Source organism: Panicum hallii, chromosome 3 (assembly GCF_002211085.1).
Source record: "Panicum hallii strain FIL2 chromosome 3, PHallii_v3.1, whole genome shotgun sequence".
In the NCBI taxonomy this organism is placed as follows: domain Eukaryota; kingdom Viridiplantae; phylum Streptophyta; class Magnoliopsida; order Poales; family Poaceae; genus Panicum; species Panicum hallii.
In genome coordinates this window covers 22,421,018-22,435,007 of record NC_038044.1, presented here as the reverse complement: position 1 = coordinate 22,435,007, position 13,990 = coordinate 22,421,018, and the positions used below count along the sequence as shown (strand labels likewise).

The following is a 13,990-nucleotide window of genomic DNA, read 5'->3' as shown; positions in this document are numbered from 1 at the left end:
AAAGTTTTAGCTTAGCATGTGGAGAGAAAATGAGCAACTAGTAAGGTTATCTTGACACGTTGTCACAACATTTTTTTTTTGTCTTGCGTGTATGTGGCTAGCCTTTGTCCGCGACTTGTGCGTCCAAAACTTCAAGCAGCTCATAAAATCAGATATACATACATATGCATAGTTTCGCAGTGATCTACAGGTCCCAAATTTTCGGTGTCCGCTTGTGAACCTCATCGTCGCGGCGATGGCAGCTGAGAGAACTAACTGATGCGCTTAGCATCTATTGATGCGGCGTCGGCTTGACAGAAGCAGCATCCACGCCACAGCAGTCGGTAACATCAGTGGCTTTTTGAATTTGGACTAAAGGAAACCGGGTGGAAGCCTTTGATGCACTGAACCTGCTTCCACTCCCTCGTTCGGATAAGCAATCACGTGCGCTACTAATTTAATCATCACCCTCCGCCGCCCACACCTAGATCACGGGGCACGTAAGACCCGACAGGGGGGGAGGCTTGCGTACATGCATCCGGCTGTATCTGCCCGTATTTTCACACAGTAACAGGTTCCGGCCTTGCTGAGTTGTGCTCTGCTGGCATGCCGTGGCATCGCCGCGTGGGTACGTAGAAAATCTCGAGCAGATGCGGCGTTCCGCGACAGTGATCACGCCCGGTCGCACCAGCTCCCAGATAGACAATCGAAGCTGGTGATACGAGTATCTAGTCGAGGAGAAGCCAAGCTTGGCGATGTTGACACAACACGAGCGAAGGGGCGCGATCCGGAGGGAGGGATGCGTGTCGTCGGCGGCGGCGCAGCACCCTCTCGGCCTTGGGGCAATCCGGTGGGTCGCGCTCCGTCCCCCTTCCCAGCCCACCGTTTCTCCGCCCGGAAACCGGAGGCGGATCGGATCGCCGGGGACAGGGACGGGGGACCGGCACCGAACACACACCACGCGAGATCTCCTTGCTGACCCCCTTCAACGCATCGTCTCAGGGAGGACGATGCGGCCCCGCGCGCCCGGCCACCACATGGGTCCGTCCGCCCGCACGCCTCCACGTCCGAGACCGCGGGCCTGCGCCGCGAGACGAGTGTCGGATCCAGCGCCAGGGCCGGGGCGCCACGTCTCCCTGCTGCCGCGCCACTCGGTAGCGGAGTAGTGACCTCGCGATCCACGCGCCGGGCGCGTGCGTCCGGACACCGTCCGTCCTCCGGCCTCGTTCGGCGCGGCGCGCGGCGCAGCTTTTCTGACGGAAGGCTGTAGCTGCAGTACCGTCACACACGTGGCAGGCTCGCTGGTCAGTAGCCATCCCGTACGCCCGCCACCGCGCGGTGGCCTGCTCTACAGGTCTCGCACGCGACACGCACGTACTCTCAGCCTCTCTCTGCCTCGTCCCCGTTCCTGCTTTCGAGAAAACGGAGCACTGTTTGCTTTCAAAAAGAAAACGGACGGGACACTGTAACAAAGACTTGTTACCAAGGGGATGCCTTCTGTAATGCTATATAGGGGGGGCTTTGGCCACTGGTGGAGCCCCATCATTCATTCAGGCCACCAAAACCACGCTACGCAACAAGCCTTGCATCGTGCGCTTGCTGCTTCTGCTGCGGCTTCCCCGCCTAATCTTGTGGCTCACGAGAGAGCCAGATACCTGGTCTACCTGTAGGGATCGGAGGTGCTGTCCCTTGACCATAATGTGCGGCGGAGCCATCATCGCCGACTTCGTCCCCGCCGGCGCCCGCCGCCCGGCGAGCTCCATCACCGGCGACACCGCCTCCATCCTCTCCGGTACCATGCTTTCTGCATCTTTTTTACCACCAACTTGCCTTCTATTTAGTCGTCTCGCTAGCGAAGTCCCCGGCCGTGTCCGGACGCGCGCGCGTGGCTAGCGAACAGCAGAGACGATTCCGTTTCGCAACCTATATATGGGTGTGCATGCACGGCCTGACAAGATCTCACTGACTCAGGTGAAGAGGAGCTGGTGAAGGCGGAGGCGAGGGTGCCGGCGCCGGGGCGCAAGACGGCGTACCGCGGGATCCGGCGCCGGCCCTGGGGCCGCTGGGCGGCGGAGATCCGCGACCCGCGCAAGGGCGCGCGGGTCTGGCTGGGCACCTACGCCACCCCCGAGGACGCCGCGCGCGCGTACGACGTCGCCGCGCGCGAGATCCGCGGCGCCAAGGCCAAGCTCAACTTTCCGCCCGCCGTCGGCGCGGGCGCCCCGGCGGCCAAGAGGCGCCGCAGGGTCCCCGCGGCCGAGGAGAGCTCCGGGTCGTCGTCCTACCCGGCGGCCGCCGTCATGGGGCCGCCGGGCGTCGGTGGAGCGGAAACGCTGCGGGACTGCATGTCCGGGCTGGAGGCGTTCCTGGGGCTGGAGGACGCGGACGCCGCACCGGGGGACGGCGCCGACGTGGAGGCCTGGGACGCCGTCGACCTCATGTTCGCCTAGTGGCTGGCCTATAGGAGTACGCTTGTGCGTGCCGTCGCCGTGAACGGCCGCGGCTGCAGGCTGTTTGCAGCTGCCGTTTTGGATCGACCGAGCAGTCTTTCTGCAGGCAGAAAAAAGAAAAACTAATTTTGCGCCCTCCAGCTGGGTGGCGTTAAAGCCAGTTCCGATTTACAATGCAAGTAGTGGGATAGCTAGTTAAGTTTGTTTAGCTTGTCGGTAAATAAACCAGAGTGTGATTAGGCGGAGCTCCAGGCTCTGCTAGTTGCTGCTGGGCATAGCCTAGCTAGAGATATATAGTATTATTCCAGAGTGCTGGATGAGCGAGTGATGATCTTGTATGCTCACGCTGGGTCATCTCATCATGGATGAGCATCCGGTGTCCCATTGTCAGTCATCTAGGATCTGAGCAACTTAACTTGGTTAAGTACAGTACTCCCTCTGTTTAGTACTCCCTCTGTTTCTAAATTTAGCAAATTTAGATGCATTTTGCTATGCTATGGATCTAGATACAATTTATACAATCTATGTGTAAATCTACGTATAGATTTGTCAAACGATCCAGTGGTATAAGTGCCAAGACGGTCTAGTCGTATAAGGCGTTATATGCGTATTTGCAAGTGTAAGATATTTCAGTTCGCATGCGCAGGTGCTGTCTGAAGATTCAGACTCGGTTCGTTCTGTCGAAAATCTCGTTCGCTGTGATTTGATATGTGATGAGCGATTTGGTTCGGCTGCAACGGCCTTCACTCGCGGTCCAGAACTCCAGATCGCCTGATGAGCGATACAGATCGACATTTCAGTACCTCGATTCAATGGCAAAATTTTCTGTCCATTCACTTGAAAATTAACTGGCGAGTTCTGCTGGAATTTTATTGAGCTTTGCCCATTAACGAATTCAGAAATTTCAATACAGGTCTATATATATATATATATATATATATATATATATATATATATATATATATATATATATATATATATATGCGCGCGCGCAAGAGGAGGTGGTTTAAATTTAGTCCCATCTTGCTAATGGAGGAGTAGGATTATCAACATAAATATAAAGATTGTCTTCACTCCTGCGAGTTATATGATGGAGGAGGGAAGATAAACACCGTATGTGTGTGCACGCCACGCCTCGCCGGCTGGGCGCGGGACACCTGCGTGAATGGTCCGCTGAAATCCAGCCCCTCATCCTATAGGGGCGCAACTTCCTTTTACGGTTTTAATTTTTGATGACTTGATCCTAGATCTGCCGCAAGATATGAAAGTCTACACCTGGATATGAAAGTCTACACCTGGATGAGCGAGTGATGATCTTGTATGCTCACGCTGGGTCACCTCATCATGGATGAGCGTCCGGTGTCCCATTGTCAGTCATCTAGGATCTGAGCAACTTAACTTGGTTAAGTACCGTACTCCCTCTGTTTAGTACTCCCTCTGTTTCTAAATTTCTAAATTATAGATCGTTTTAAAATTATAAATTATTTTAGCAAATTTAGATGCATTTTGCTATGCTATGAATCTAGATACAATTTATACAATCTATGTGTAAATCTACATATAGATGATCCAGTGAGTGTATGGTATAAGGCGTTACATGCGTATTTGCAAGTGTAAGATGTTTCAGTTCGCATGCGCAGGTGCTGTCTGAAGATTCAGACTCGGTTCGTTCTGTCGAAAATCTCGTTCGCTGTGATTTAATATGTGATGAGCGATTTGGTTCGGCTGCAACGGCGTTCACTCGCGGTCCAGAACTCCAGATCGCCTGATGAGCGATGCAGATCGACATTTCAGTACCTCGATTCAATGGCAAAATTTTCTGTCCATTCACTTGAAAATTAACTGGCGAGTTCTGCTGGAATTTTATTGAGCTTTGCCCGTTAACGAATTCAGAAATTCCAATACAGGTCTATATATGTGCAAGAGGGGGTGGTTTAAATTTAGTCCCATCTCACCTTGCTAATGGAGGATTAAATTTAGTCCCGTCCCACCTTACTAATGGAGGAGTAGGATTATCAACATAAATATAAAGATTGTCTTCACTCCTGCGAGTTATGTGATGGAGGAGAGAAGATAAACACCGCATGCGCGTGCACGCCACGCCTCGCCGGCGGGGCGTGGGACACCTGCGTGAATGGTCCGCTGAAATCCAGCCTCTCATCTTGCGGGGGCCCTGCTTCCTTTTACATCCTTTTACAGTTTTAATTTTTGATGACTTGATTCTAGATCTGCAGATACGAAAGTCTAAACCCTAAACCGATTAGGTTTAGATCCCGATCATGACGCGAGGTCGGTTTGACTTATTATATAAGTTCATGGGCCTGCACCAAAGAGACACAAAAAGTTAGGATTTTTGCCTCTTCACGTTGCTGCGCCGCCATTGTAGTCTTCTCCATCCCGAGCGCCGGCGTGCACTGGCGAACGGGAGAGCAGGTCTCCGAAACTTTTCACCTTTAGAATCCTGCATCGGGAGAGGGGGAATAAGATTTTTGGGGAAGCGTTTTTGTGCGACAATTCAAGATCTTCACCACGGCGCGTCTTCCACCGAACTCCATCGCCTCACGGGCCAACCGCTTTCGTCATCTCCAGCAGCGGCGGTTCATCGTCATCAACCCTTCAACCAAGGCTCGGTACATATTCTGTGATCTGATATGTTTCTTAAATTTATATCCTAAGTTTCTAGCTATGTTATCTATACTGTCTAATATGATAGACTTATACATGCTAGTTTCTATATTTATTATAATTTATTTCATATAAAATTTAATATTATATCAACCTATATTCTCAACAAATTCGACGATGACCATCGATGTTATGTCGACGACGCTACTACCGTACACACAGCGCTAGATACGCCCTTGCAAAGTACAGCTCGGTGCTGTCTCGACCTCTTTTTCCACTTGCCTGACGACTCTCGACGACGTATCACATGAAAACCTTGTAATTGAACGGGCGAGCGTCTAGGAGGAATGAAAAAGGATCGGAGGAGCCTTTGCTTTTCCATGCGAATCTAATTTGTTCTTCATCGCTAGCAACGTCGTCTTAGTTATGCGTCGGTATCCTCCGAGTACTTTTCTCAGATTACGGGCCGTTTGGGAGGGCTCTGCCAAAACAGTTTAACCGGTGAAGCAAAAAATAAAAGCAGTGGCTGGCTTCTAATTTATTTTTATCCCGGCTTATAAACGGTTTGTTTCACACTACAGTGCCTTAATTTGCACAAAATGTGAAGCCGAAGCTGGTAACTGAAAGCCCTTCCAAATGGTACGAAAATACTGTAGTAAATATTTGTAGTATTTTATATACCCCATCCAGTGGTGTTGATACAACTTAGTTTGTATTGTATGGCTGGCCGCAGGAGATGGGATGTACAGCCCGAGGACATCCACCGACCCATGTTAAGCTGCTAACAGGTGGCACACCACTCTATGCATATATTTTGCTCCTTAATCCCTAGATCGTGTCCAGTTATATATAGTTAAACAAAAGCTCCCGCTATATATACGTGCTCAGTCCCAAAAGTCAAAAGACCGCAAAGCAGCGCCTGGCATCTCTGGACACTGCAGTACTGCACAGCTGTTAGCACTGGAATATTCCCTACCCTTGACAGCAGTTTGCTATGAACTCTACTTCGTACACTTTTGGGTTCTGGACGAGGTATCGAGTCAGCTACTACTAGTAAGCTTTACATTCAAGCTCGGATGAGATCAGACCAGATCGTATCAGATCAGTCTTAGACAATGCAAGTTTAGTTTTCCTTGACCAAGGCAAACTAATGATCCGTGGAATACGTACTCGAAAGTGTCACCATCGTCCAATGCAAGTCTCCCGAGTATGGCACCAAAGCCTAGACGGGTGCACCGGCCGGGGGGACAACGTACGTACCGCCTTATTTCTTCAACTCTCTTCCGGGTTCCCGGCCTCCTCTCGTTTCGCGATTCGTGATTCGTGCACCGCGCGCGGGACCGAAAACCGCCGGCGGGGCACACGGGTTTGCACGGCGCCGTCGTTCGTCTATGCATGCTGCGTGCTGGCGGCGGCTGCCACAGTTGAGGTCGTAGAGACGAACGCGCTCGGTCAGGCAGGTGCGTACTGCATGTTATCTGGTCACGACGGAGAACACAGCAGGGATCCCCAAGAAGGTATTCACCGTCAAGCGTGCGTCCGTCAACAAATGCACGGGTCCTTTAATTAGATGGCCGGCTTTGGATCTGCTATGCGCGAACATGCATGCATGCATGGCGTCCGTCAACTAGCTAGTATATAGTGCTCGCTCCTTCCTTTTCCGAGCTAAGCAGATGATGCGCAAGCATTGGATGCCCCACTTTGGAAATGTCTTGTGGGCTAAGGAGGTGTTTGGTTCTAGAGACTAAACTTTATTAGCCATATCACATCAAAAAGAATAATAAGAATATTAATAAAATCTAATTACAAAACTAATTGCAGAATCCTTAGAGTAATTCACGAGATGAATCTAATAAGATATATTAATCCATGATTAGCGGATGGCTACCGTAGCATCACTGTAACAAATTATAAATTAATTAGACTTATTAAATTCATCTCGCGAATTAGCATCCATCCGTGCAAAAAGTTTTGTAACTCCTAAATGGCAAGATTCTCGTTCGATGCGATGGGGCTCAACTTTAGTCTCCAGGAACCAAACGGGGTCTAATAAGCTGCTTGTTTAGCTTGTCCATAAATTAAACCAAACCGGAGGGTGATTAGGAGCTATCCAGGCTCTACTACCTGCTCGTACCAACCAGTACTGTATATACGAGCATCCTGTAACTCCAGATGAGCGAGTGATCTTGCTTGTATGCTCACGCTGGGTCTCGCCACATTGATGAATATTGTGGTGGGTGAACCATTATCACCTACTATAGGAGCAACTCTGTTACTGGTTGTGAATTTGTGATACAGAACATGCATGTTAGAACTCGGATGGATCAGCAAGTGTCAGTATCTACCAGATTTTTTTGGTTCATGTAATATATACGGCGTTGGTACTGTGAGAATTCAGACGGTTCTGGCAAAAACTCTCGTGTTCGCTGAGATTCGATACGCGTGCAAATCGATCTTATGCGTGTTAAATTCTGGAAACAGAGAACTAGTTCGATCTAGTTCGGCTGCAACGCCTTCAGTTCGCAGTCCGGATAGATATAGGCTAGTGAGAGCTGCTTCGAATGATCAATTAGCTAGTCATCATCTATGTAATTAGATCAGCAATTAGCTTATATTTTGTTCTACTATTTGGCATGTAAATAAGTGGGCTAAAGTTTAGTCTTGTGGATCCGAATACCTCCTTAATTAACGACAGGCATTTCTCAGCATCCACTGCATTCAACAGAGGCATTTCAGTATTGTATTATTCACGGGTCGGAACCGATCAAGTGACATGTGCTGGCGAGTTGGACGAAACTGGCAAAAATTTACCCAAGCAGACGACGACGACGATGACCATCCGACGCTGCAAGTCAGTGGACGCTACCGACGACGCAACGCCACGCCCTTGCAAAGCGTACATTCAGAGTTGGACCCCTGCCTCGACCTCTTCAATTTTCTACTTATCTGACTCTTGACGACGTATCACGTGAAAAGCTTCGGATCGAACGGCCGTCTAGTACGATTGAAAAAAGATTGGAACGAGCCTTTCCATGTGCAGTTTCTCTTTCAACGCCGGCGGCGTTTTTGTGTAGTATTCGCCCTGGTCCCGTGCGAGAGTACTTTTCCTAAACTTAAATGGCACGTAAATGACACTGTAGTTAGTTTTTTTTGTCCCACAGTGGTTATACTGAACGAATAATAAACTAAAAAGAATTGTACGGATCTGCAGGCGATGGCAGTGCACAAGCACAGCAGCACAAGAGTATGGCCAATTCTAGTTTCCTCGTTGGACAGTGACACGGAGCCCGACGACATCCACCGACCAAATAATGTTATTAACAGGTGTTCCTTCCTCGCTGCTGCTACGGTATCTCACACCACACCAGTACAGAAACGATTTCTGCTTGCACCTTCCATGTTAGCTGCTGGCGGTTGCTATCGGATGCTACCAGCACAGATGCTCAGGAGGATGCAGGTCCGATCCTGAGATTTCAGGAGGCTGGGGTGAGATTTATACTGGGGCCCTTTAATAATAGTAGTAGTAGTAATAATAATAATAAATTAATGATATAGAAACAAACAGTATCACTAAACACTTAAACTGTATAAAAAATATTAATATCAAGCAATCTATATATATTAGCTTAAAAGTTTCTTCTAACATTTTTAGAAGCAAAGTCGGTGATGATAGTATCAATATCGATTTCATCCAATAATTTCTTTTCGATACATAAAGTTGCCAAACCATTTAATCTTTCTTGAGACATTGTGGACCTTAGATAATTTCTCAATAGCTTCAGCTTTAAAAATATTCTTTCCGCCGATGCCACAGTGGGTACAGTAAATAAGATTCAATAAGCAATAGAAATATTAGGATAGCAGTCCACTTCTCTAACGTACTCAAAGATCTTCATGGCAGTCATTGGTTTATCTGTTAAAGTCAGCTGAAGAACACTAACTCTGAAATTAGATCATTTAAATCAACATCAGATGAACCATCAAAAGAAAAAAGAAAATGCTTGCAAAGATAGTGCAACACTTTCTTAGTTTAATACTATCCAGTGACTTCAAGGTAGCTGAACTCATCAAAAACCCAAATATACTTTTAAATGATTGAAGTTCTTCAAATCTGGATTCCAGTGAGCTAAATGCCATATCAACCATAACTAAAATGTAATTGACTTCAAAAGCTTTCTTGGATTCTAGATTTGTTTCCTCACAATCAGTTTCATCATATAGTTTCTTTCTAGAAGCACGTCGGTTTATTGGAAATGATGGTTGCACACTCATTTCTGATGCAATTTCTTTGGCAGTGACCAAACTAGAAGCAAAGCCTTCATTTCTATAGTTTCCAAAGAAATTCCCTTTACCTTCTATGTGTTGTAAGGTAGCATCAATGCACATGGATGGTGACTGCAACTTCTTGCTTACACTGTTCACTGTAAATAAAATATCATGCCAAATAACCATAGAAGTATGAACTCAAAAGTACCGATCGCGCCAAATAAATTTTTTGCATCACTCCTATCCTTTGATTCAGCATCCTTATCTTTACTAAACGGACCTTAACTGAGGTGCTTGAAACCTAATTGCTTTGACGCTTTTGATTCGGCTCTCCCAAGAGTATTGCACAGTGATTTTACAGCTAAACTTTCAATATAGTCAAGCAAAACCTTCCATCTCTTGGTAAATTTGGAAAATAATACACATATCTGTTGAACAATTCCAAATAATGAAATAGCTTTACCGCAAGATTTAGCTATATCACAAAGAGTCAAATTAAGACTATGGCAAGTACATGGCATATGCAAAGCTCTTGGATTTTTATCAAGCAATCATCTTTGCACTCCCTTATGGGATCCTTTCATGTTGGAGCCATTATCATAACTTTGACCCCTGATATCATCAACATTGAGACCAAAGGACTTAATGGAATCGACCATTGAATCGAAAAATCCCTTACCAGATGTGTCATCTACCTTTAAGAAACCCAAAAAAATATTCCTAACTTTTGCCAGTAGACATATTAACACATCAAACCAATAAACTCATTTGTTCTTGATGACTGATGACTAGGGTACAATCAAGAATAATAGAAAAATATTTAGCCTCTTTAACAATCTCTATGATTAAACTTGTAATCTCGAAAGCCAAAAGAGAAATTAACTCATTCTGAATTTTATGACTGAGATAATGATAATGGACCTGATTCTTTTCCATACGTCTGAGGTGGTCTTGCATTACCAAATCAAATTCTGCAATCATCTCAACACAAGCTAAGAAATTACCATTCTGGTCATTGTAAAGTTGCTCGCTTGATCCTCTAAAAGCCAAATTCCATGTACCAAGGAATTTCACAACCAGCAATTATTCTAAATAAAACTTGCCTAATACGCTCTTTCTCCTGTGTGATTTGATGCTGCAATTCTTTGTCAATTGTTTCTTGCTTCCTAAGTCTAGCTCTCAATTCATTCCAAGAGTTTATGTTGGTAATATGATCGATACTAGCTTCATGTTCTTTTAACCTCTTGTTGATGTGCCTCCGATCTTTGAACCCATCATGCCCCAATGAACTCTTGCAGTTTTCTAAATTGAAAAGCTTACAACAAAAGCAAAACACTCTATCGACAAGATTTGAATAAACTAACCACTTTCTATCACGAACCTCCCCATTGCTTATTTTTCTAGAGTAATGAGCGTATGAAAAATGTCTCCCATTGTCATCCGAAGGAAATTCAACACTTTCTTCTCTTATAGGCCCCTTCTCTACTAATATATCCCTTGCCTTGTTATCAATATTGTCGGAGGAATTCTCCAGCCGGGTGGCGGAAAGCACCCGCCTAATCCTAGTTAAGGATGGGTTTGGAGGAGACTTAGGAGCGCTCGATCGGTGGACAGATGAACGCAGGAAGGATACGAAGATTTTAGAGTGGTTCGGGCCGCCGGAGCGTAATACCTTACGTCCACTTTGGTGTTGTATTGGCTGCGTGAGCCTGAATGGAAAGCAGCATAAGCTTGTGTGTGTGCAACCTGGAACTTCCCTTCTAACGAGTACACTCTCCCTTTTATAGTTCAAGGGGAGTGCTTACACTGTGCGGGACCCCGACAGGTGGGCCCGGCCAACAGGGGCCGTTCTACGAGAGATAAGGAGGTCTTCTCCTCGAGCTCCTCTCCGTAGTCCTCTCTATCGAGAAGTTGATGTGCGTATCCACAGCCAGGATATAGCCGTGTACAGCCTTGTCTTGCACAGTGTCCGGTGGCAGCGTTGCCCAACAGTGAAGCCGTGCTGTCACTGTTGGGATGGAACCTCCTGTCAGGGGGCGAGCCGGCGCTGGCTCGTGACATGCGCACTGTTACAGCGCACGCCTTAGCACGCCTATTACAGGCCATCATCACGCGGGCAGCGCCGTGACGGGACAGCACACAGCCCGCGCACTGTGCACGGTGATACGACGCGCCGCCTTCAGATCAGACGGGCTTACCGTGGTGTCATCTTACCTGTCCCGTGTGTCAGTGGCAGGCCGCACCTTTTGACTTTGGCGCGCCCGTCTCAGCTACCGCATTAAATGCTGGTAGGTGGGGAGGCGACCCGCAAGGGGCCTCGGGACGCAGGCACGCGGCGGGGCCAGCCCCGCTCCTCCCGCTGGGCAACACATGGCGGCACCGGACCCCTTCCCGGGGGAAGGAGGGCCCGGGGCCCCCAAGGCCGGTCGGAGTGGGCTGGCCTGTGATGGTCCGGTCATCACACGTGGCGGCCCCGGACCTCCCAGGGGAGGCCGGGTCCGCAGGGGCTACCCGAAAGCTCTCCCGCCCACCTGGGTGTGCAGAGACCCCGGGCCTCATGGAGCTCGGGGGAGGGTCCGGAGATCGCGGTCCCAGCTGTCAGGCCCGGAGGCCGTATGCCACGTGGCCCAGAGGCGAGGAGGAGTATGGATTATGGGAAGCTGAAGGCCTGGACACCCTAGCGGGAGGTACCCCTATCTGTATGTACCGACAAATATTATTCCAATTTGTTGGTTCATAGATATCCTCAGTAAAAACCGGTTCTCATCAAGATTAGCATTTTCTGTAGGAGATGAATTAAATATTGGCTCATGATCACTCACGTTGTTACCATCTGTGTTCGTATCAACATTTGCTTCTGCTGTAGGGTCCGGCTGATCTTCTGGATTAATGTTTGGATGTTCCTCCACAGGTATTATAGCCAAAGCCAACTCATCCGGATTTCTTGAAGTGCTTGTATTAGACTTAATAAATCTTTCAAGAGCTCCTCTCTGTGTTTCAATAAACGCATCTGATTGTTTCCTTTTCTTCCTTTTCTCACTGCCGGATGGATATTTTCTAGATGACATGATAGTACTTTATGCTGAAATTTTAAATATAAAATAAGTTAGTCATGAATATCAATAGGACAAAACGGGAATATATATACACTAATGCCTCCATGAATATAATACCTGGTAGCTAGCTTCTAAAGTCCTGATTCGCTAATTCCCGCACAAGAGATTGGCTTAATTGAGTTGTTGGCTGATACCTGTCCCTGTCTACTCTCTGATTGCTGCGCTATGTGGTAAAATTTAAAAAAAAACAATACAAGATTGATCAGTAAGTAACCAATTGATTCATAGGAGAGAGACTGTTGTTATGGAATTAAACTAACATGAATAGATGATTAGACGAGACGTCAGATGAATATGACTTGCTTGCTTCTTGCGTGCTGCGGTGCTGCGTGCATCAGCACATGCGTGCGTCCCGGTCCTGGGCTCCTGGCTTCCGTCGGGCGTCGGGCGTTGGCCCGGCCGGCCGCCGGCGGTTGCGTCTCAGCGTCTGCGACCTGCAGCTTGGCTGCCGTCGGCCGTCGCGGCGTGGAGGCGGAGCGGAATCGCGGAAGCCGGAAGGCCAGTCCGATACGATTTGCGGGCTTCGGCGGCGCGTGAGCACGGGCAAAAGGAAACATCAATTGGAATTCTGGAAAGTGGAAAGTGATTGCGCCTAATACGTATAATGTACGTATTCCTGAGTGGGCCCCTTGGAATCGGGGGCCCGGGGCGGCCGCCCCTCTCGGCCCCCCGGGCCGGGCCTGCGAGTATGCCGCTTACGAACCGCCTGTAGTAATATATTTATGCTGGCATGCTGTGAAAATTGTTTTAATTTTCACAGGCGGTGGCTTAAGTGATCCGCTAGCACAAATAGGTTACCCATGGAAATTTAGAAGGACCCAACTTCACCTAGCATTGCATCAGCATGTCCACGTTCAACAGAAAACATTGAACATTGAAAACTATGATCACAGACCACATAGGGTTCAATTTCATCGAACATAAATCAAACACAAAGTCTGTCAACACAAGCCTCATCCGTCGCATACACAAATGGTCCAAGTTCCACATGTCACAATTAGAACGGAAACAACAAGCCTAAAATGTTGGTACAATCCAGCTATATAAGTCAAACCCCTAATAGACCAAGAGCAAAGAGGTATGCTAACACACTTGCAAATAGACCCAAAACAAGTGAAAGGGTACCAAATCCAACTCCATTCTTGTTCAAGTCATGCTTCAAGTCAGCAATGTTTCGAGATGTTTCTCCATACTGCATCTTCATTTGACACATATCTACCCTCATATCACATAATTGCATCTTCTGGTCTTGAAAGTTCATGCTCATACTTCTAGTAGCTGGTTCAACCACTCTTTGAGGCTGAACAAGACGTTGCTGAACATCTTGGTGTCGCTGTTGTAGTCTGAGCATCAACTGCACTGCATGCATCGAGCATAGATCCACCATGATTAAGCAACAATTGTGCATGATTGTCTACCAACCACTTCAGGTAGACGTATTCAGACCACCAGCACGACTGATAGGATCTCGGATCATCCTACTAAAATTTGACAAATATCTAAAAATATGCTGAAATACGCTAACCAAAATTAATTAACTAGAATCTAACAAAC

The 13,990-nt window shown here is 47.6% G+C and overlaps 1 protein-coding gene across 1 annotated transcript; it reads left to right on the top strand.

Annotated features, from left to right (window-relative positions):
- The first annotated feature begins 1,520 nt into the window (after positions 1–1,520).
- On the top strand, positions 1,521–2,877 carry LOC112887015 (ethylene-responsive transcription factor ERF071-like). The gene is made up of 2 exons (XM_025953087.1): positions 1,521–1,771; positions 1,951–2,877. The coding sequence occupies exons 1-2, from the start codon at positions 1,678–1,680 to the stop codon at positions 2,427–2,429; spliced, it is 573 nt and encodes a 190-aa protein (XP_025808872.1). The 5' UTR covers positions 1,521–1,677; the 3' UTR covers positions 2,430–2,877.
- Positions 2,878–13,990: the final 11,113 nt, after the last annotated feature.